The sequence below is a fragment of the Solea senegalensis genome, linkage group LG16 (assembly GCF_019176455.1).
Source record: "Solea senegalensis isolate Sse05_10M linkage group LG16, IFAPA_SoseM_1, whole genome shotgun sequence".
Lineage (NCBI taxonomy): Eukaryota > Metazoa > Chordata > Actinopteri > Pleuronectiformes > Soleidae > Solea > Solea senegalensis.
This window is the reverse complement of record NC_058036.1, coordinates 13,266,437-13,289,313: the sequence shown is the minus strand read 5'-3', so window position 1 is coordinate 13,289,313 and position 22,877 is coordinate 13,266,437. Positions and strand designations below refer to the sequence as shown.

General features: G+C 37.8%; 1 protein-coding gene across 2 annotated transcripts in view; it reads right to left on the bottom strand.

The window, feature by feature from the left end:
• Positions 1–22,877, bottom strand: part of adck1 (aarF domain containing kinase 1) — a 60,170-nt gene that overhangs the window by 14,936 nt on the left and 22,357 nt on the right. For both annotated transcript variants that reach the window (XM_044048187.1, XM_044048188.1), the window contains exons 5-8: positions 17,107–17,310; positions 3,672–3,830; positions 2,583–2,741; positions 722–838 (exon numbers count right to left, since the gene is read on the bottom strand). In XM_044048187.1, coding sequence (XP_043904122.1) covers positions 722–838; positions 2,583–2,741; positions 3,672–3,830; positions 17,107–17,310 — 639 coding nt within the window. The remainder of the gene's footprint in view (positions 1–721; positions 839–2,582; positions 2,742–3,671; positions 3,831–17,106; positions 17,311–22,877) is intronic.

Genomic DNA, 22,877 nt, shown 5'->3' with positions numbered 1-22,877 from the left:
AAACAATCTAAAGGGGAAAATGTTAATTATAGCACTTTTCAAACTAACCAAATGCAATTCACGTTTATATCTTGATACTGACACATAATAAAGCATTTGATAATGGGAACAAAAAGACAATAATAACATCCCATGTTTTGTCAATCACTTGTGAAGCACTTTCAAGAGAATTTTTTTTTTTCCTCTTCTAAAAACCGTGGATTTGTAGATACATTAGTGACTTTTTCCCTTTCCCTTTTTTCCTGCTGTTAGATTTATTTGGCCGCTTCGACAGGATTAAAGTTGTACACCCAAATAAGAAGAAGTAAACGGTTCACTCTTAAGTGCCCTCTGTCAACAAGCATATTATTACATTCACGGTATCGCCTCTTGGAGCTTTGACTGACACTTTTAATTCGTTTAATTGTGTCAGTTCACTGTGCACTCCTCATTTGCAGCGATATAATAAAGCCTCACACAAGAATTGTGCCATTGCACCACCTAATGCTTATCTCAATAAACCGACACTTATCACGGAGCACAGTGGATGGAATGCACAAAAAAATGAATCTGCTGAAAATTTTGCTCAACTTTACAAATGATTTAGACAGAAACACAATTGTATAAAGATGTGTGTGTGTGTGTGAGAGAGAGAGAGACAACCGCATGGCGCTTTAGTCAATATTCTATTAGTTTGTGGAACTTGTGAGGCAGCATGTATGTGTAGAGAATCAGGCATTACCTCATTGACATTGATGTCGTGTTTCTTCATGTAGGCTCTGTCATTGACCTCTCCGCCCTCAGCAAACTCCATGGTCAGGATCCTCTTTGTAGAAAGATCCCAGTGGATCATGGGCACCTTAAGGCAGTAAGGGACAAAGAATACACACATATATATATATATATATATATATATATATACATATAAATTAACCAAAATGGAGAATAAATGGGCCTTAAGTAGACGCTCACCATTATTAATTTCCAGTCAGTAGTTGTGTAGCAAGTAAGTGAAAAGTCTTTAATGGAATTTCTAATGGTTTGATAATGGGCTGCAAATAAGACAGTAATGGTGGATGCAAAGCGCCATACAAACTTGTTTCCTCCTCAGACGGACAAGGAAACGCACTGTGGATGAAAGCTCTTAATATGAAGAAGGCACTTAAGTGTCCCTATGTCTGTTTATTTAACGGAAAAAAAAACCTACAGAAGATATCCAGTACCAGTGACGTGTCTACACGTCAGCAGCCACAAGTAAGACCACGACTAATTCTGATTAAGTACAAGTGCTCTGATTTGGTATCCCAAGTAACGGTTGATATAGATGTGTAATTAAAACTACTTAAAGTGAATTCCTTATTTCATTTAATTCGTTCGACCGTCCACACCGAGTGACAGCACAAAATCATCAAAAAATATCCTCATACGCTATATGTGGACGCTTTCTCATGTCGTCCTCCCACTGAAATATTACCTATGTAATAATATAATATAATACTGATCATTTGTTATCAATAGTTACAAGTGTTTGTCAGATGAAGAGAGTAGACTTCCTCCGTTCACAGATACGCCACAGAAACCCCACACATTAACAGGTAGTCTGGCTGATAATCTGGATTAGATTCAGGTCTTTTTCAAAAGACACTAAGGCCAGTCAGTTTTATATGTAGTTTTATACAACTACTTCAGGGTTTGGGTTTTGCCAGAGAAAGATAACATGTCATTGAACGAGGAGCCTAGATGATCGTGCAATGCCTGCTGCTCATGGACAAAGAATGGTTTTGTCCACACAAAAAAACCCAAGACACATCAAAGGGCAATTTTCTACTACGCAAAAAAACACTTAAGTTTTCCTCCAATTTGCAGTCCAAACTGAAGGCAAAGGGCTTCATTAGGACCTCACTTCAGGGTTACGCCAAAGTAAAAAAAAAAAAGAGAAAGAAAACACATCAATAGTACTTTGCCACACAGCACGCTGCAGAATAAGAAAAAAAGTATATCGTTCTACTCCTCTCTCCCTAGCCAAATGTAATCAAACTACTTTACCTGGAATGACGAGGATTTCATGCTCATGAAATATGAGGATAAAAGTAATACATGAACAGCAAAATGAATAACAGTGAAATGCAAACCAATGCTTTTGACACGAAGCTCAATTAAATAGGTAAAAACCTTCACCATAATACACTGTAAAGATCAATGGTACAGGTTAAAAAATAAATAAAAAAATAAAAATATTATAATAGCATTTAAAACAGTGGGCTGATAATAACACAAACTTAGAAAATAATGTTCTCTGTCAATCTAATCACTGAATTCAGAGGAGGATCAAAGAGGCAATTCTCTAGGCAGGAAAAACCCTGAGAGCATGAAAAAACATACATTTTTTAATTTTTGGCTAAACCAACAAACAATAGATTTATATAACCATGCACATTGCTGACTGAATATAATAATATTGGTGCCATGCCATATATAATACACAATTTATGTAGGCAAAGGCACAATATATTTAAATGTTATGTACTGTAGAAAATGAACACTTAGGCCAACTCCAGGCAAACTGAAAAAAAAATGCCACATTCTAAAATGTGTGCCTTTACCTTGAGGAAAGGGTAATGGGCCAACATGCTGGCCACCTTCTCTGCATTGCGTCCCTCATTAAGGAAGTCCAGCTCCAGCGGCATGTTCTTCTTGGCCTCTTCCACCAACCACATGAAGGCAAAGTCTGGGAAGAGCCAGTGAACTGTCCTGACCAATATCTTCAAAAAAAAACAACACAAAACATGTACGTATGAAATTATAAACACTATTCAGGACACCATAATAATAGTAGGAGTTTCAAAGATTCTAAATCGATTCAAAACTTCCAAAACATTATTATGTTTTAAATAAAATTGCTTCAGTTTCAGTACAGAAGATTACAAGTGAGCTAAGGTAAAACTTACCTTCATAACATTTTCAGGTTACACCCAGGATATTTGTTTAGCTTTTTTGGGGATTTGCTTAATTTTACATAACCGTTTTCCAAAAATAAAAGCTGCCTAAACTTGCAAACGCTTAACTGTGATTTCACAACGACTTAACTACTCTTAGCAAAATGTTGAAAGCTTCTGCTCCATGTTGACCTGACACATCACCTCTGGTTCGATGATTAAAAGTCAAACTTTCGACCCCATCATTTGGATGTGCACAGGAAACCACAAGGAACAAACAGTCAACATATTTTAGCCTCTGCTGCTTCGGTGTTAACAGCTCCAACTTTAGGGCAGGTTGGAGAGTCAATGTCACTTTACCCTTAAGACTTTAAGGAACCCATTCCAAGTCTGATGGTTAGACTTCTGTTTTAATCAATCCAGCTGTCTTTACTAGTCTGGTAACACAACAGCTTACATATTACCCACATAAACAGATCTGAAAGTGTTCTCCGCTTTCACTTCTCGTACTTTTGTCCACAAAACTAGTGTCATTTTGTACACCATGCTACCTGAATAAATACAGTATATATATATACACACAGTATTTTGCAATACAAGTTTTATTTTTACTCTGAACAGCTCAACCCAATCGGATGTCAATAATTGTCTTCATCATTTTCAGCTGTTTGACACCAGTAAACCGTCATCGGTGTCTCATACCTGTGAGTCACAGCAGCACTTGTATGAAAGAGAGCTTAACAGACACAAACTCACCTCCATCACCAGTATGTCCTTGGAGCTTTGTCTCTGGACTTTGGGGTGTTGGACCTTGACAGCCACTGTCCTCCCATCATGAAGCACTGCCTTGTGGACCTGGGCTAAGGAGGCTGTACCCTGAGGCGTCTCCTCAAAGGAGACAAATAACTCGGACAGCTGCGGGACAGAGATAGGGATGAGGAAGAAAGGAGTGAGAGAGAGGGAGCAGAGGATAAATACGGTATAGATAATGATAAAGGAGACAGGGGAGGAAAGGGTGGAGCATTGGGGGGGTGATCATCAATTTGATCATCTCTTTTTTGTACAAGCTGCTGGATAAATTACAAATGAAGGAGGCCACATGTAGAGATACAGCTAATTTGATTGTGTCAATTTGTAAACAATTACTAAATCCATCCCCAACTATTTTGACAATGAAAATGTTTGTATTATTTTAATTTAAAAAAAAAAGTTTTGAATTCATCTCCATGAATGTGAATATTTTCTGTTTTTTGTGAACTGAACTGAGGAGCAGGAAGTAAAACTGTATGAAATGAGAAACGTGAATGGAAAAAAATCAAAACAAGAAGGGATGACTGATTACCATAAAGGCACAGTAGGCAGGATTATTTGTCATTATTGATAAATAACTCCACAATAACCTTTCAGCATGATGTAAACAAAGTAATCTAAGAGAGCACAAAACTTCTGCAGCTTCTGACCAATCACATGGACACTCTTATAGGCTGTTTGTCCAGCAATTAATGCCTACTCTGTAAAGAAACCTAAAAAAGAAACAGTCTAAGACAGTAAACTCAGACACGTGTCCCTGATACCTCCTCAGTCTCATATGAAATGTCCATCTCATCTGATGAGGAGCTCAGGAGAGACGGCTTATTTTAATAACCTGGGGATGAAACTCAACAGCTGATCCTGCCGACTGCAGCTCTTTCATAGCACTGACCATAAATCAGGAGGAATACAGAAACGTATCCATTATATAAAGGTGAGATTTAAAGACTCAATAACCAAAAATGTCTTCATTGGTGGATGGTGGATTCCCTTCCTCCAGTTTGACCTCTTTGTTGAATGCAATCTTGTTAGGCGGCGGCAGATAGTGGTAAACCAATTCTGGTGACAGAGGATGATGTTAAGACGGTTTCAATGATCATTAAGCTGAGAAGGCAGAGGCTCCAAATGGGATCAAAGGAGCCACTTTAAAAGAGTGTCAGGATCAATGGAGTCCTGTGCTGCTGAGTCATTACATACAAGCTAAACAGTGCCTTTTACAGACCTATTAAGTCGGGCAATACTTCTTGTCTTCTTATGCTACTAATATGTGGAACACTTGGTGGTCTTATTAAACTGACACTCCGTTGTTGAAAGAGAAATACTGAGATTGAAATAATCACTTTTGACTCACAAGTCTGATAGTGAGCTCTACTAGCACATGGCTGTTTTACTGACAGTAAAGTATAAGAATAAACCCACATGCTACATACATATACTGTATCTTCAAGGGCAACCTTTACGGATTTGGTGATTATGTGGTTTCAAATTGTGATTCTATATTTAAAAACGATTTTATTTTTCAAGCACTACTTAATAATAAATGATTGCTTGTCGCGTCCTTTGAATAAAAATGACCTTTCTCCATGATCACGTGTTCTGAAATCATTTACAAAGCTGTTTAAATCCTCTATTTATCATTGGAAAATGCCCTATGAAGCAGAGGATGGCTACCTGCGTGGTGAATTTATATATCAGGTTGAAAGGACATAAGAACCATAGCAACTATATAATGTAATTTAAAAAGACAGTGATAATATGATAATGAAGGGATTTAATTTCTTCCTTAAGACATGGGTGCAGACTATTAAAATGAATACTTCTGTGTCTCCTTTCTTATTCCTACCAGGAGGCCAAGTAACAATGTGCTTAATTCAGGGGGATGGGTGTAATTACACAGGGCAGACCAATAACTTCCTTTTGTGCTGTAAGAGTAATTTCCTTGTACAAAATACTATCAAATGAAGAAAATGGAAAATGAATTTGACGACAGGCAACGCATTACAGTGTTTTACAATGGAGGGGAACAACACAGGCACAGATACACGCGGGGCTGCAACTAATGATTATTTTCATTATTGATTCATCTGTCAATTATTTTCTTGATTAATGGCAGAAAATGTTGAAAATGATAAAGACCATGTGGTGTTTCTACTTCTTCTGCTATGAATAGAAAATGAGTGAATATAGGTCAGTTTCCATCAGCAAAATATCGCATATTACACTTTTGAAGGAGGTGGAAAATTTACACTGGATGTATAGGGCTGGGGTCAGTTTGGAGTGTCCAATTAACAGTGAACAATGGGGATTGGGTATATTGCTCAGGGTTACCCCAGGATTTGACCTGGCGGGAATGCAAACCGGCAACCCTCCGGTTAGTAGCCCAATCCCGTTCCGCTCATCCATGGGCTGTCCCATTTCTCCACTTAACGCATTAAGTAAACATTTACTACAATGATGAATTGAAACCACATATGATCAGCTGGTGCTCTTTATTTACATCCTTATCCATCTGTGGTAACACAGACATTTGTACTAGCTACTACTTATCTTGCTGAACTAGCTCCCAATATTTGCTTTACACCAGTCAATAGAAACAAACAAATGTGGATTTTGTTTAAACCAATAATAAATAATTTCGATCAATATCCGCGATACATCTTAATGGAAACATAGCTTATGTCATTACAACACAGACTCTTTTGTTTGGTATTTGTTATTGGTATATTTTTTGGAGATGTCATCTGTAATCTTACATTACTGCCTTCTCCTTTTCCTCAACACATTTTTTTGTCACCGAATCAGCTGACTGGATCCGGTCTCGCTCCACCTTGACCGTACTGTACCATTCTACTATCGTACCCTAAGGGAAAGGTGCCAAAAATGGAATGGTTGGGGTCAGGTTATTTCAGTACTATTACTAATGGAAACAGTAAAAAATACGTACTGTCATGTACCAAACTGAACCGGTAACTTGGTAGAAACACAGGTAAACAGTCTCAACTTCATAAGTTTTATGCAGCTACTGTAAAGAAGGCGCTTTGCTTTTTTTGTGTGTGATCTGCCTTCCTTACAAATCTCTCTCACACTGAGCCTCTCCCTGTGTCCACTTTAAGAAGAGGTAGTCCTTCATTAGCATCCAATTTTCTCTGTGGACACACACACACACACAGATTAATTAGTGTGTTAGTTTGAAGGTTAAAGAGGCTTCCCAAGAGACCTGGAGTCATTACAAAAGACTTATTGTACACTCAGGAAACCTCCACAGCATCCCGAGGCATCTCGGCCTCATTGATACAAACCTGTTTACAAGAAAATAAAACAGTATGCACTGTACAACACAGCTTCTGCTTAAGCCACACACACCCTTCTGCCCTTCGAGTACTGTATGTAGTGTTATTCACAGAATTAATAAGGCCTTAACCAGGCAATCTTGCACTCATGGCTCTTCAGTGATGCTCATGGTAATTTGCCGTTGGAATAATTCACAACTCCTTATAAGGACATCCTGGGGGTTTGTGTTTATAGGTCACACAATCAGGCTTCTTATGTGTTGTTAAGTTAAAGTTATGATTCATTATATATCACATGTTTTGGTAGTGATATAAAGTGGCAATAATTGTGAGAAATAGACCATTTTTCTTTTCTTTTTCTTCATTAAAACTAGCCAAGTGACGTATTTCCAAATTTTCCAAATTCAATCCGTACATTTTGCTCAGGTGTGTTTATAAAGTTTTTTTTTATCAGATTGCCTATAGGTTGTGCTGAAAAAAGGATATAAGACACTATATGGCACATTCTTATAACCCCTATATATACACCGTATGTTTAAACATAGTAATGGAAAAAAAAACTGCCAAAATTCTCAGGGTTAACCATAACAACATATATATTTTAGCCCAATAATCTGGTCATACACAAGTTTTGCAGCTCACAGACAACTGCTCCCAATCTGACCACTATCTAATTCTGCGACAAAGCCATCCATCCCAGCTAATCAGAGGCCAAGATGGATGACGGTAGATGAAGCTTTAAAACGCCAATTCATCAGAGAAAGAAGAGGAAGAAAGTTTTAAAAAGGGACCACAACATCATCTTTTGACCACAAGACTTACTCGTCTCAACTCGTCCTGGTAAATTATCAGTGTGTAAACCCATTTCACCCTGTCATTAATTTAGTGTGAACTCACACCAGGGAGGATGTGGAGCTGTGCCACATCACAGAGTCAAGGATTCTAATGTCTAAATGTGACCAAGTCAAATCAGAGCAATAAAACGGTCTGTTGAATATTTTCTCGGTTAATCAATTAGCTGTGTGGACCATAACAGATCAGAAAATTGTTACAAATGTCGATCTGTGTGAAGTAACACAGGGCAGCGGAAGTCAGATTCCCTGGCTGTTTTTCAGGAGGCCTTTAGTGGATTCAGGATGTGTAAGCTACTCATGTTTGCTCAGCTTGTTCCTCTTATAATTTAAATAACCCTGGACCATAATGCTGTTAAAATGTATGGTTGAAAACTACAACTATATGGGTGTTTTGTAATAATGTGGTTAGGGCTGCACAATTTGGCTAAGAAGGCTATCACATTAAGACATTTTCAAATCTGTCTATAACTATTATTATTATTACGATAAATGTAAATAATAAATAATTATTTATAAATAATAGTGACTGATTTTGCCCTTGAGTGAAAGATGAAGATAAATTGTAGTTTTAAATGTTTTTTTATATGAACAGAAAATTAAAACCTGTTAAAAAACAGTTTCACTTATAAAGTAATACATTATATCGACATTTATTGAACCTTTGTTGTGTTGCAAATAAATAAAGTTACTCAGCCATAGATGTGGTTGAAACGATTATTTTCAAAATTGATTAATCTTTCAATAATCTTCAAAAGAAATTATGACGTTCTCAAGTGTCTTGCATATATATATGTATGTATGTATGTATATATATGTGTATATATATATATATATATATACATACATATATATATATATATATACATACATATATATATACATATATATATATATGTATATAGCATATATAGTTTTTGAATTACTGCTCAACCCTAGATGGGGTTTAAACTCGATGTTAAGGCTGAAAGTAACAATTGTTTTCAAAATCAATTAATAATAATAAATTTGAACTTTTTTCCTCCCAAACCTCACAATGATGATATTCCCAAGGGTCTTTTTTTTATCCACAAAATGTGGAGCAAAGAACCGGAGAATATTCACATTGAAAATCTGAGAGCTTGTGTTAATTTTAAAACCACTCAACATCTTGCAGCCCACTCCATTTTGTTACCAGGGTTCTCGCCGGCGCAGTTGAGCATAGGAGGCCCCTACGCCGGGCTTTTCTGTAGTTTTTTTCCTTTTTTAATCAGTGCCATCATAATAATAGCTTTATTTCACAAAACCTGGCCCTCAAAATGCATGAAATAGTGTTTCAGAGGGTTATAAATTTCAACATTTTCTGGGGGGTGGGGATGCCGCGGGACCCCCCTACGATACTCACGCCTGTGGCGCTCGTCCTCCACCATGCTTTAAAAAATCCTGGTGAGAACCCTGGTTATCTTGTATAAAACCACCACAGTGTGAAGTTGATAAGACGCCAAGTGTTAACAGACTAGTATCTTTGATTGTCAGTTGTTTTTTCACATTTTAAGGTGAAAAAGTACATTTACCTTAAGATTCTGCCCTAATCTTAAGGTAAAGGCCATAATCATTATGGCGTTCCTCCTACTTAATTTGCCACAGTGTAATAAATAGCCTTTTAAGCTAGTGCAAATCTTCTTAAATAACCATACTTCAAACTGCACACATGCTGGAGGGAATTCCCTTGTTGTTTGTACCTGGTGAGTCATAAAAAGAGGCTAATTTGAACATGATGTTGGCCCATCAGGTAAAAGAGTGAACACGAGCCCTCTAGAAGATGCCATCAGATCATGCATTATGTAAGAGGCATGCGATCCTGTGAGGGAACAGCTGAGTTATTCATTATGCAAATATGCTAAATGGAATGAAATTGTCTACACCCACCAGTGTCCTCCCACTATGACGACGAACACCCGATGGGATCTGACACGCAGAGAGAGAGAGAGAGAGGGGGAGCTTTCATGGGTTAAGGAAACGTGTAATTTCTCCAATGGGCCTGTCATTTTAAGCAGCGGCAAGAATCTGAGAGATCCCACTAACATTTTAACCTGAACAGCTTTATACACTTGGATTATTTTTATGTATTATTTTCCAAAAAAGGAAAGTTGGAGCTCAAAGCGCCAACCTCTTGACATGCTGTGTTTGTAGCTGTGGTAATATCAACAGAGCCTGGCCTGTAGCCTCAGGTTCAAAGCCACCACAGTCACTGCTTATGTTAATCTCAGCTGTGGAGTTAATAAACATGGTAATGTGTGTGTGCGTGTGTGTGTGTGTGTGCAAGTGTGTGTGTGTGTCGGTCCCAGAGGGGAGACCCACAGTGGCATACGTTCCCCGAAATGAGTTATGGCACAAATAAAGTGGTCCCCGAGGCAACACAGTGGGATGGCAACACATCAGTGTCTGTGGTAAGGTGGCCATTTTGGATACAGGCGACCAAGCAGCAGCAGCCCCAGCTGAAAACACATAAATCATTACAACACGGACGGGAGGCAATGAGAGAGATTATTTAACTGATGAGAGGGAATCAAAGTCTTAACTTGGTGATCTCTCACATCCCCTGTCCAACTGTTTCAATCTGTGGTTGAAGGCATGACAATAAAAGAGTAGTCTGTGTATATATATATATGTACATACACTCAAAATGTACCACTTTACTGCTAATTTGTCCTATTGTTCTATTTTCTTTATTTTAATTAAGAAAAACCTTCCAGACCTTTTGGATTCTCCCTTTTAATAAGCTTTTGTTGCAAATTCAAACACTCATGGAGCTCATCATTTTTCTAATTATTTCTAAAGGCTTTTATACTTTTAACTCAAAAAGTCTTTTTTTTCAAAAAGGTTTCATATCAGGGCGACAATTAATGACTATAAAGACTATTATTAATTGTTAATCTATTCACCGATTTTTTTCAACAACTGACACAAGCTTTTTAAAATTTCAGTTTCTTAAATGGGAACAAAGCTCGTTAACAACACACTTTTTTTGTGCTGTAGCTATTTCAAGCTATTTCAGAGACATAATTCTCCAACTATGTTACAAATATTCTCCTCCCACAGAGAAGAAATAAGCAGCCCACAACATGACTCAGCTAAAATGCTGTGCATAGTGAAGCAAGTGATATATCGGATTTTACATTTTTGTCCGTCTGATATCAGATCCAGTGATTTGGATCAGTATCTGATACTAATACTGAGTATCGTATCAGCTCATCCCTAGATTTTCTGTTCCACATATAAAGAAACTTTTGGTTTGTGGACAAAACAAGACATTCGAGAACATCATCCAGGTTTGGTGAAAACCATATTTTTCAACATTTTCTGACATTTTATGGACCACACACTTGATAGATTACTTGATTATGAAAATAATAGTTTTTATTCTGATCTCTTTTTTTAGTTAGTTTGTTACTTTACATTTTGCATTACATTAAGGATAGATACAGATACATATTATTTCTACAATAACAGAAGAGTTTTATAGATGTGTCACAATATCAGATTTTCACTGCAGGAGCTTAAACGGGAATAATAAAATATATTTGTGCATGCATTTCTTTTACATATAGAAATTTTGTGTCAACAGTCATTTTGGTTTCATAAAACATATCATGATACCCCCGTCATTAGCTGATCTATCTATCTATCTGATCTGTATCCAAAACCGGATTTGTTCTGGGCAAGTATGAAGTGTGACTACTTCCTGTTACCACTAATGACAGTTAAGGAATGACTACTAACACTAATGTTAGTGTTTTATTTTACAAGATACCAATGTATTAATTTTATTGTTAAGCGTTACGAAAATGTTTTATATGAGAAACAGTAAAAGCCGAAGTCAGTGGCTCTTATTTTGAAAGCCAGGTTGAAAGGTTGTTTTATCTGCACAGTGTAGGTTACACAACTAAAACTAATATTTTTATTTGTATTTAATAAAAATAACTACAAAATGAAAGAACACATAAAAAACGTGTGTTTGTCTGATAAGAATAACTGATAAAATGAGAGATAACATGAAACGTGTATGTTATTTTTCGAAGAATAACTAATAAAACAAAAGATTAATTACAAAACGTGTATTTTATTAAATTAGAATAAGTGAAAAAAACATGTATTTGTCTGATAGGAATAACTAATACAATTAGAGGTAACATAAAATGTGTTATTTTCTAAGAACAAGCACTAAACAAAAGATGTTATTAAAATTGTTTTATAAGAATAACTACTAAAACAAAATGTAAATTCAAAATGTCTATTAATATGATATAACATTATTTTGTAATTTTACAATCCCTGAACCTAAATAAAATAATAATTTAATAATCTACAGATTATACAGATACAAATTGTTTTGACAGCAGGTAGTCATGTTTTGCACATGCGCAGAGCAAATAGGGTTTGGCAATCCCTGTTGCATGTCAATAATGGCGCTTTTCCATTATACAGTTCTAGCAGTACTCGGTTCTTCCTGACTCGACTCGACAGGTTTGGTATCAGTCACGTCGTTTTCCATTACTTCATAGTACCTCCTCAATGTGGACATGGTCGTCATAGCAGCTTAAGAAATTCCCTTGTGTTGGAGTGTTGGAGACTAATGCATGTTTAGGGGATTTTTAAGTAATTTTAAGTCTTTTTAACTGATCGACAGTTCGGCATTGTTTAGTTTGATTCATGTGTCGGACGTCATGGTCATGACCAGTCAGTGACCGGCAGTCTGACAATGTCAGATTTGGTATCGGCTCAGCTCGCTTGGAACCTTGCCAGAGCAGGTACTTAAAAAGTATGAGGTACCAGGTACTACCCGTAATGGAAAAGCAAAAAAAACATAAAAACAGAGTGGGGTCAAGTAGTGCTAGAGCTGCATAATGGGATAAAGCCGTATGATTTGTGTTTTGTTTATTTATCAGTCTTGACAATCAGTGTAAGAGATGTTCCCTCAGAATCACTGCGTCTTCCAAAATGGTCTACACTGCCTTGACGAGACGCCAAGTACCCATGATGCACCCATGTTTTCTTCAGTTATGCCTCATCACCAGCAAAGTGTGATATTCATCCTGGATGCAGACTCTGTTTGGTAAAAAACGACATATTGCACATGCTGGCCGTTCCTCGTTTTCACTACAGAGGGGGAAATGACAGCTCGAGCTACGGCTAGGCTCTCCAAAACCACGCACAGTGGGAATGCATATGTCACTGCAAATGTTGCAGAAAACAGCACGCCACGGATAACATGAGAGGATCTAACACACATGGGAACGAACGCCTGCGTTCGGAGAGAAAGCATGTGTAGTCAAACGGAAATGATGCTGAGGCTGCTTCCCAAACTCCAAAGCCGTCTGGCAGCAGCGTCGCTCATCAGCATCACTTCTTCGCCTGCCTCTTCAAAAGAGACGAGGGCTGATTCCTTCTGTTGCCCTCTTTGTTGCCTCTCTTTTTATTTTCTTTTTTTTAATGGATCATGACGTTCCACACAGATGCAGGAAGGAGTCAAACTGAATGTACACCTTAATTAAAACAGCATTAATGAGGAAGGAGGGGAAAAAAAATACAGAAAGGCAATTTGATTTCACTGTGATGTTGGCTCATATTCATCTTATTGGCACATACCACTGGTTTCTTATTGTCTTCCTAGATATAACAAAAGACTGGTCTGGATAAAAGCTTTAATAAACTGCTGAAGAAAAATATGTAAAACACTGGGCCAGTACTTTTCCCCTTTTTTCTGACAGTTGCTCTGAAGAACCAAACAGATTTAGTGTCGTCTTTCACTTAAATGCATTTGTCTTGCACAGTGTTGGAAAGCAACTCCTGACAGTACTACTATTAGTTTCCCCAGTAAGGAGTAGTTTTAATTAATCTGTCGATTAAAACCAAAAAATATACACATTTAAGAAGCATTTAAAAATCAGACAGCTTGTTTCAGTTATTAATAAAAAACAAAATCTAAATAGTTGACAAATAAAATGTTGATAATATGATCACAGTTAACTTCTGTATTATTTTTCTGACATCCTCAGCTCAATAATCATTAATATGCAGCAGCAGGACATTTTTCAACACCTCAATCACCTGTAACCTGAAACCCTCATCAGAATGCGTTAATATATGTCTACATCTGCTTTTATCTGTGTCAAACAGCCTCAAATGTATGTTCCTGATAATATTAGTAAGAGTAAAGTTATGTTTTTGTGATATTTGAACAGTCTGTGCTATCTATCAATCTATCAAGGACTTTTTTATCATGACATTTTATTGTCCCATGCAAGTCAAAATATAACTTAACGCATATATTATTTTCTTTTAATAGTAATCACAAAATAGAATAAGGTTTTGAAATGTTCATGTCATGACATGTCGTTGACAACAATTCCATTCTCAATTCAGAGCCTTTATTTTGAAAAAAAAAAGGCAGTTATTCTCAATATTTAAATGATGCACAATAATTATTACCAGTACAAAATGGGAAAATAGAGTTTGTTAAGAGAACCTTTTTTTGACATTTTATTCTCCACATCTCTGTGAGTCTATGAAACAAGTTGGTGATTAATGACAACGTTCACATTAGCACCAGGCGCCTATTGTTAGCTTAAGGCTGCACACAAATGTGTTGTTTTTTTATTATCTCTGACTGAATAAGTTTTAAGATACTAGTAACACTCAGTGGCAAATGTTTTTTTAAACAACATATTTCCTAAATTTGTCATTTTTGCGTCCTAGCCCGAGGTCAAGCTTACTTGCCGACCCCTGAAATGAACTGTTACCACAGTATAAACTCTAGCTTCTTGGTAAATCTGTCTGCATGTGCACTACACTAGGAGTTATTACCCAGACTCTCTAATGGCCGACCGTATATCCCATCTCATCATGTGTGTCACACTGACTGAGGAATATTTTGTCTTAACATTTATGAAAAAGGCCCTGACTGTGTCTGTGTAATGTGCAGCAACATGTTCACACAGTCACTTATTTCCCACACACACACAGGGGAGTGTGTGGCAGAGGGAGAAGACCAATGTACTGTGTCTGAGAATAACAGAACAATTGCCTTTCCCTCGAGCAGCCTCTAAAAGGCTGTCATAACAACTAGTTGGAGAGCAGACTCCACTCTCTGTGCTAACAGCAGCATTAACAGCTACATCAGGAGTGAGGCTTTTGCTTATGAAATGAAATGAGGACAAAATGTCAGGCATATTTAACCCCCCCTTTTTCCCCTGCTTCCTGGTCGCCACGCATGTAGGAACAGAAAAACGCATTCTTATCCTCAGATAGTGAGTCGGGCAGCAAAATTAAACTGTCAAAATGTGAACCCAAAAAACACAAACATAAGCGAGTAAATAAATACTAAAGAGAAATAACTTGCTTTGTCCTAATTGTGCATCAATCACTTGCGGGTGTTTGGACATCTACTTTCAAGGTTAATTTCCTAATGATTTCATGTTAAATGCCTCAACACAAACAGCTCTCTAAAGGACAATCTTAATGCTTCAGCATACCAAGACAATGCTATGCTTCCAACTACGCGTTTGAGGAAGGTCAAGGGCTATAAAGACACTGACCCGCACAGAGTCCTGACCTCAACCCCATCAAGCATCTTTGGGATGAAGTGGAACAGAGATTGTGAGCCAGGCCTTCTCACCCAACATCAGTGTCGGACCTCATAAATACTAGACAGAATGCATGGACACAAATTCACATAGAAAAGTCTAACAAGAAGTGTGGAAGGGGAACCAACTCCATATTAAAATACTGGGTATGTTTTTGAATATGTCATTACAGGGCCTGTTAGTGCAATCGTCAGGCGTCTGAACACTTTTGGCCATAGTGTATGTATCAATGTGTGTACAAATGGGATCAATAAAAGACTGTGTTTGAACCTCACTGCTCAGATCTCAGTATGTGGCCTGGGGGACTGATGTTTGACACTCAGCTGGAACACCTACAGTGTAACTCATGAGATATGAGACGAGAGACCTTCCCTCTGTTCTCCAGTTTTCTGTGGCAGTGCTACCAGACGCTGAATGTGTAAATCAATAAATGCAAAATCTACCATGAAAATCTCATTATGTTCTTTCCCAACAGTGGAAGGCAGTGACTCGTTTAACAGATATTCACTTTAATTATTCACAAGTACCTGATCTGTGCTGACCTGAATAACAACATTGACGCTGAAAATAGACAACTTGCTTTACTTGAAATTGTCATGATGATATTAGTAACGGCTTGCACAGTGCAATCGTGACAGAAGAACAACACCATCTGTGCTTATTTTGGCCTCACCTCGATCTTGCTTTCACTATGTTCTTGGCTCGTGACCAAGAAAACTTTTCAGGAAGAAACTGCTGAATCAATTCACAGCGCAGCAGAGTCACCCAGAGCTCCAGGACTTGAGAGAATTCAAAACAACCCGCAGTTTACCTTCTTTACACTAGATCATCGTCCGTCATTGTGTGTCCCGCAGGGGAGCTTGCGATAACGGACGCAATGGAGCAATGCCACTGGGAATCATGGGGGCAGTGTAGAGTCAATAGTCCAATCAGTTGGGAAAAGGATAAAGGAGAGTCCATACAGACATTTAAAATAAAGAGAGACTGCCAGGTGCTCGGCTTCACACACTGGCGTGCTATGGGACATGTCATGTTTGATTCGAGGGGCTATCCGGTGAAGCAAATTGTCTAATGTTGCAGCGGACATACGGAAATATTGAAACTGCAGCTTGTCATTGAGTTATATTCCCCATTAGCGGTCTTACATTCCACCACTGCAAAACCTGCTTGGGTTCCAGTCTATTTTGGATCAAGCAGAATAAAATAACCTCTTCGCAATGGTTTGTTGATGCCTGCAAGTTGATACTCAGCACTGCCCTCTAGAGGAAATATTGGGTAAACTTCGAAAAAAGGAGATAACATTTGGGACAGACTTAAATTAAGTATTAAGGCAAATAGACCAAACCTCAGAATGAAGACATCCTCAAATTCAAAGATGTTCAAAGTAGAATATCTTTGTGTTCTTGCCACCAAGATAATCAGTTTACTGTCATAAAGGACCAAACCTACCTATTCTGAGAACATGTATGTGTGTCAAATAAATGACTAAAGTGCTCCTGTGGCACATACTGGTACAAAATTGTCTCTAAGGTGAAGTACCTCACCATACTGGTGATACATACTTCCTACTGCTGCAACCAAACAACCCTCTACAGAACCACTGTTGTTGTCTTACCTCTTTGCCGAGGTCTTCTCTGAGGACCTCCTGGATCTCCTCCATGCTGCTCTGTGGAGCTCGGCTGTGAAGCACCTTCAGCGTGGATGTGTACTCCTCAGGCAGCAGGTATTCCAGAGCACCCAGGTGCTGACCCACCTTGATGAAAGTGCCACGATTGGCACAGCACAAATCCAGAAGACGCTTCGCCGAGCGCCGGTGAACCTGCAGGTGACGGAACAAAGAACACAATGAGTGTACAAAGAACATTTTACAGCATTATGACATCAGATCTCTGATGTGGAATTTTTGACCCAAGTGCCTAACATATGTTAGACTGTAAAGAAATCTGACAGGTTCTTCCTGAGGCCAAAAAGGAAGTGAAGATGATCATTTTCTTGAGGAGTTAGCCGTTTCAATCGCTAGTTTCAGGTCTTTTTCAATAGCACATGATGTCATGATATGAGTGGACACTGGTGAGATTGACAGCACTATTTATTTATATAAAACCTTTCAAAAACAGGTGTAGAAACTACTAGGGGAGTAAAACCTTTAAATCAGTTCTGAAACCAGTACAGTGAGGTGGCAATATGTGTGACCATGTTTTCAAAAGTGTAATTAACCAGAAATTACACTATTAGGCCAAATACCTCTCCATTAGTAAAGCATGAGAAACACAAATGTTTACTCCAGCACTGTAACACGTTTAGCTGACTTTGGTCTGGAGTTATTGCCGTTTCAGATGGAGTCACGTGTCTTTGCAGTCTTTCCAGACCGGCATGTCATTCAATTCTCGGTCGGAACAAAATGTTCACACTGAGCTAAGAAGCAAGTGGATCCTTAAGGACTCTAATGATTTAAGGTCAGTTGTGTTTTAGCAATATGAACCAAGAAAAGTAATCCGAGATAAGGCGAGAGGGCATGAAAGCACACAATCAGTTCTAACATGTTCTGATCACGCCCAGTATTGACATTCTCGGTCACCTGAGGGAGTAGATGCTCTCCTGTTTTTCTTTCCACGTGGCACCAACATCACTTATAGTACATATTTTCGACTTCCCACTTGGATACAGAATCAATGAATGTTGATTGTTCATGGTAGTGTCTATATGGAAGCAAGTGCATTTGCTACTAGGGCTGAGTATTGGTGACAATCTGGCTATAGTGATGGCTATAGTGATGATATCATATACTGTGGTATGGTGGCATACTATAAGTAAGGGTAAGATATTTAAATATTGCAATCAATTCTTTATAAAATGATCTTTTTCACGTTCATAATGTTAACTTGTTTGATATACATTATTTGAATGTTCATATTGTTTTATATTCGATAGATTCCTGTGTCTAAGACCTGAGTAATGCCGTGTAGGTTGTGAACGCATTACTGACGTAAGTCTAAACCTGATTTGATTTAATATTACTACTTTGTTTAATTAGTGAAATGCAGATTTATAATATCTTTTTATATTTGTGTAGGGAAAAAAATCCATCCATCATCAGTTACAATAAACTGTTGAAATGGCTTCCTGGATCCAGTGTTTGAACGCTGTGCAACGGTCAAGTATTTAATGTGACCTACCCTCATATCTGCTGTGAAAAAGGTCTATTTCACCAAGTTTATTCAACATGCTTGAAGACATGCACATGTTATGAATTGAACAGCTTGTGAAAGTCTAAGACTAACTTTCAGTCACATGATTCCAATCCAAATGCCAGTAATCACAGAATGTGACATAAAAACACACCACCAAAGGTAGTGGTGCTTTAAGACACACACACACACACACACACACACACACACACAGTATATACTGCGCCTCTGGTGGTCCTGTCCCCTCTGTCCTCTTTGAACCAGCTGGAAGTGATAATGCTTGCAGAGAGCCCCTCTCTTGAGACCCCCGCAAATAAAAAGCCGTGAAATTAGCTCCCCTTAACCTCTGCAACCCCACTGTGCACACCCGCACACACAAACACACACACACACGCACTCCCATAGGACATTTTGACGTGATGTGTGTCATCTGGTCACCGATGACAAAGCAATGACAGGAACAAGTCGCCAGAGATTACCAGATGAGTCTTCTCTGCTGTAAGATACACTAGGAAATCCTTTTAAATCATAACAACAGAAAAGTCAAGGCAAATGCATTGACTGGTATGTAATTGGGGGCGTCAATGAAGTGCTTTAGCACTGAAATACTGTAAGTGATTTGGGCGATTGATCCTGGATTCCTTATTTATTAGTAAAACGTACTTAGGAATATTATAAGAATGATGATAGTAATAATAATAAATAGAAAACACTGAAACTATGGGGACATTTATAGAGAAACAATATAAAAAAATCACACTTAAACGTGCCTTTTTTTTATACTGCTCTCTTATTTTCAAGGAAAAAAGCATCAATAACATATGTTTTAGTATCAATTCTAATCCTGTTTTCCTATGCATACAGTTGTGGCCTTTATATCAAATAATGTGTTTAAAAACAAAGGTTTATTACATTCAAAACGAAATGTCGTAACATGTAATCTCACCGGTCAGTATTCCCATTGTACTGTGTGATAACATGTGATTTAAATTATGACATTATAATTAAAGCCTATAATAAACTTTCCCTGCGCAAATGTTTGTGTGCACATTTACAAAACAACTGAACTGCAAAAATAAACATAAAAGCAAGAGTGTGAATGAAAACAGACAAGGACATTTGTAAAACTTACTGGTTTGTGTCAGTAAGTAATCAAATCAACTATCATTATTATTATGATTATTATTGTATTGCACATTCAGGAGAGGATGTTGCTCCTCCAAACGCTTTGTCATTAAACAAATTATTGTCTGATAATTGTCGTCAGCACTGTATTTTGTAAATATTACGTGATAATAATAATAATAATAATAATGTTCTCTTGCATCAAGTGCATTTTTTCATCGTCTCGGGCCTAGAGTTGTTTCACTCATCTTTCATCTGGATAAAAAGGTCCAGGTTTTCAAAAATCAAAACCAATGTCAACAGAAAAATGTGATCTCATCAATTATGGTTTCATATCATTTCTCAGTCTGATCAACAAATCAGCAAACACAGGGTCTGCTTACAGACTGCCCCATCACTGAAGTCATGTCAGATCTATTCCTGGCTGTCTGTGTATGGGAGCTGATTAGGGGTCTGATCAGAATGAAAATCTGGCATCAGTTTGCCCACGGCTTGTAGCCTAATCATCAGATTCATCATCATTGTGCACTCTCTCGCTCTGTCTTTCTTTCTCTCTCTCTCTCTCTCTCTCTCCTCCAGTAATCAGTATGCTTTGTCCAACGGAGGTGGGCTCACAGCTTGAGGATGACATCACCATGGCAATGCTGCTCACTGACAGCCTGAGGGGACTTCAGCTCTGGGATAGGCTGATGCTGGCCACCACCCACCATCTCCACATGCGCGGCATCCAATCAAATGAACCGTTAGTGAATTAGACATGGGGGTTAATTTGTGGTACATCACAGAGACACAGGAGCTCAGTGCAGAACGCCTCTGGCTATCTCTCCACTCATCCTCTTCACACAGTTGGCAAGGACAGTAAATAGAAGGCTGGAGGGTGTGTTTGTGTTTGTGTGTGTGTGTGTGTGTGTGTGTGTGTGTGTGTGTGTGTGTGTGTGTGTGTGTGTGTGTGTGTGTGTGCTTGCGTGCTTTGGAAGGTGGTGTCTAATGGATGGGAGAGAGTGGAACAAAGAAGGAAGTAAGGTTAGATAGACATGAGATAGGAGGGTAAAGCAAGGATGAGTAGGGGAAAGGAGAGAAGGATGCAGGGAAGCAAGCGCCAAAGAAGGATGGCAGGAGGGAACATTAAAATGCTGTTGTACTAATGTGGCTCGGCTTCCGCTGCGGTAGCTTCTCCCACTTACTATTCATGCTAAAATGGCAGTTTACAGATCAGCCTGTAGTAGAACAGTGTGACTGCTGGTATTTCAACAGCAGATGTACCAGATGTGCAGGCCTCTACTTGTGTGTGGGAATCTTTGGGAATATTAGGATTTGATTATTACATGTTTGTGATGTGGTGCAATTAAAAATGGAGGACAAATAAGTAATGTCTTTCCATGAGCACATTATAGGCCTTTTCATGGCAGGTAACTGTAAGAGAAAGCACAAATATTCCAATTAATGATGGCTGAATTTCATTTAGTAGAGATATTCAATTATTTGATTATTTGCCAGATTATAAAAAGTTGGTTACTATGACTAAGACTTTAAAAAAACAAATATTTTATCAACAGATTTGCGGTGCATCTGTTGTCACTTTCAATTTACGAGGTTTCTTGAACGCATTGAAGCTGCTGGCCAAAGCTCAACGCACTGTAGATCCCGCAAAAGTGATGACATTTTCCATGGTCTTTGAATGCATCTCGTTAGCTGCTCTCATTGGAATTTAGAATAGTCAAACATTCAACCAATAATGCCATTGAATATTTAAATTTGAATAAGCATTATTTACTATTTACCTTCCTCAATTATGACTAAAGGCATTTAAAATAAACATGTCAGCACCACTCAAACTACACTAAATGAAATTTCACACAGGTGGACTAATAAACCCAGATAATGTGATTGAGAGTTAAGATTTGGCTAAATGTGTTACAATCATGGTACGGTCAATATCAAAAATGAATATCATGGTATATTAGATAGAGCGTATGTGTGTGTTTGTGTGTGTAACTGCACACATAAGGGTCCCCCATCAAGCAGTGTTCTGCTGTGCCACATTCCATTTTTCATATACCAGTAAATAAAATAAAAAATCATACAGAGCAGGAAAAAAGAGCTGCTGTACTTCCTCCACTGTTGTCTGTTTTGTCGTGACCAACGGTGTTGTTCACTGTTGTCGCACCACTACAATGTTATGTGTGTGAGTTACCTTTGGTGTTTTGTTGTGTTTGGTCAACACAGTGCAGGAGAAACTATAATTATGATTATGATTATGATATTAATTCACTGAAGTATATAATGGTTTTATTAATATTACAAATGCACAGTTATATAAGTGACTCATGTGGACAAATATCTATTAAAGTGTGACTCACACATAATCAGTGCTTTATACTGAACTTAAGAGAGAAATTACACAGCTACTGCCATTATATAACCCACTGGAAAACTGGCTGCCTTTGACTATAGTGATGGTTCCTACTTATTTCTCTAGAGGTCATTTTGCGATCATTTTATATACCACAATACGGCATTTGGCACATACATGAATCATAAATCAAATCGAAGAGTTAAACAAATTCATGTCAACATAATCATTTATGCATTTATTTATAATTGCTTCAAAGTAATGAAACATACAATCCATTAGTGACAAAAACGTGATTCAAATAACAGCTGGTCAATATCATGCGACTTGTACGACATGTACGCTCACTCATCCGTTGGATTTTACCTGAGAGAAAAATTCTAAATACAAGAAAACTGTGGAATGTGCAACTTCAACTCCAAAACCAAATTGTTATCCTGAAACTCATCACCTAATTTGTTTTAAGCTATGGTGACAACAGTAAGTGACTAGTGAAGATCAAGTTATGTGATTCCATTTATCAGTGATATCATTTGATAGCGATAAATCATAGGGGTGGTAAAAATATCAATTTGGTTATATCATATTTTGCAATGTGATAATTGATATGCCAAAGCAAATACTGATATTTTATTTGGTCGAAGAAGATTCAATACTTAGACTTTGTGCTCTTTGTTCTCTATGTTGTGAATAAATGGAAAAATCCTGCACTTTTAACTT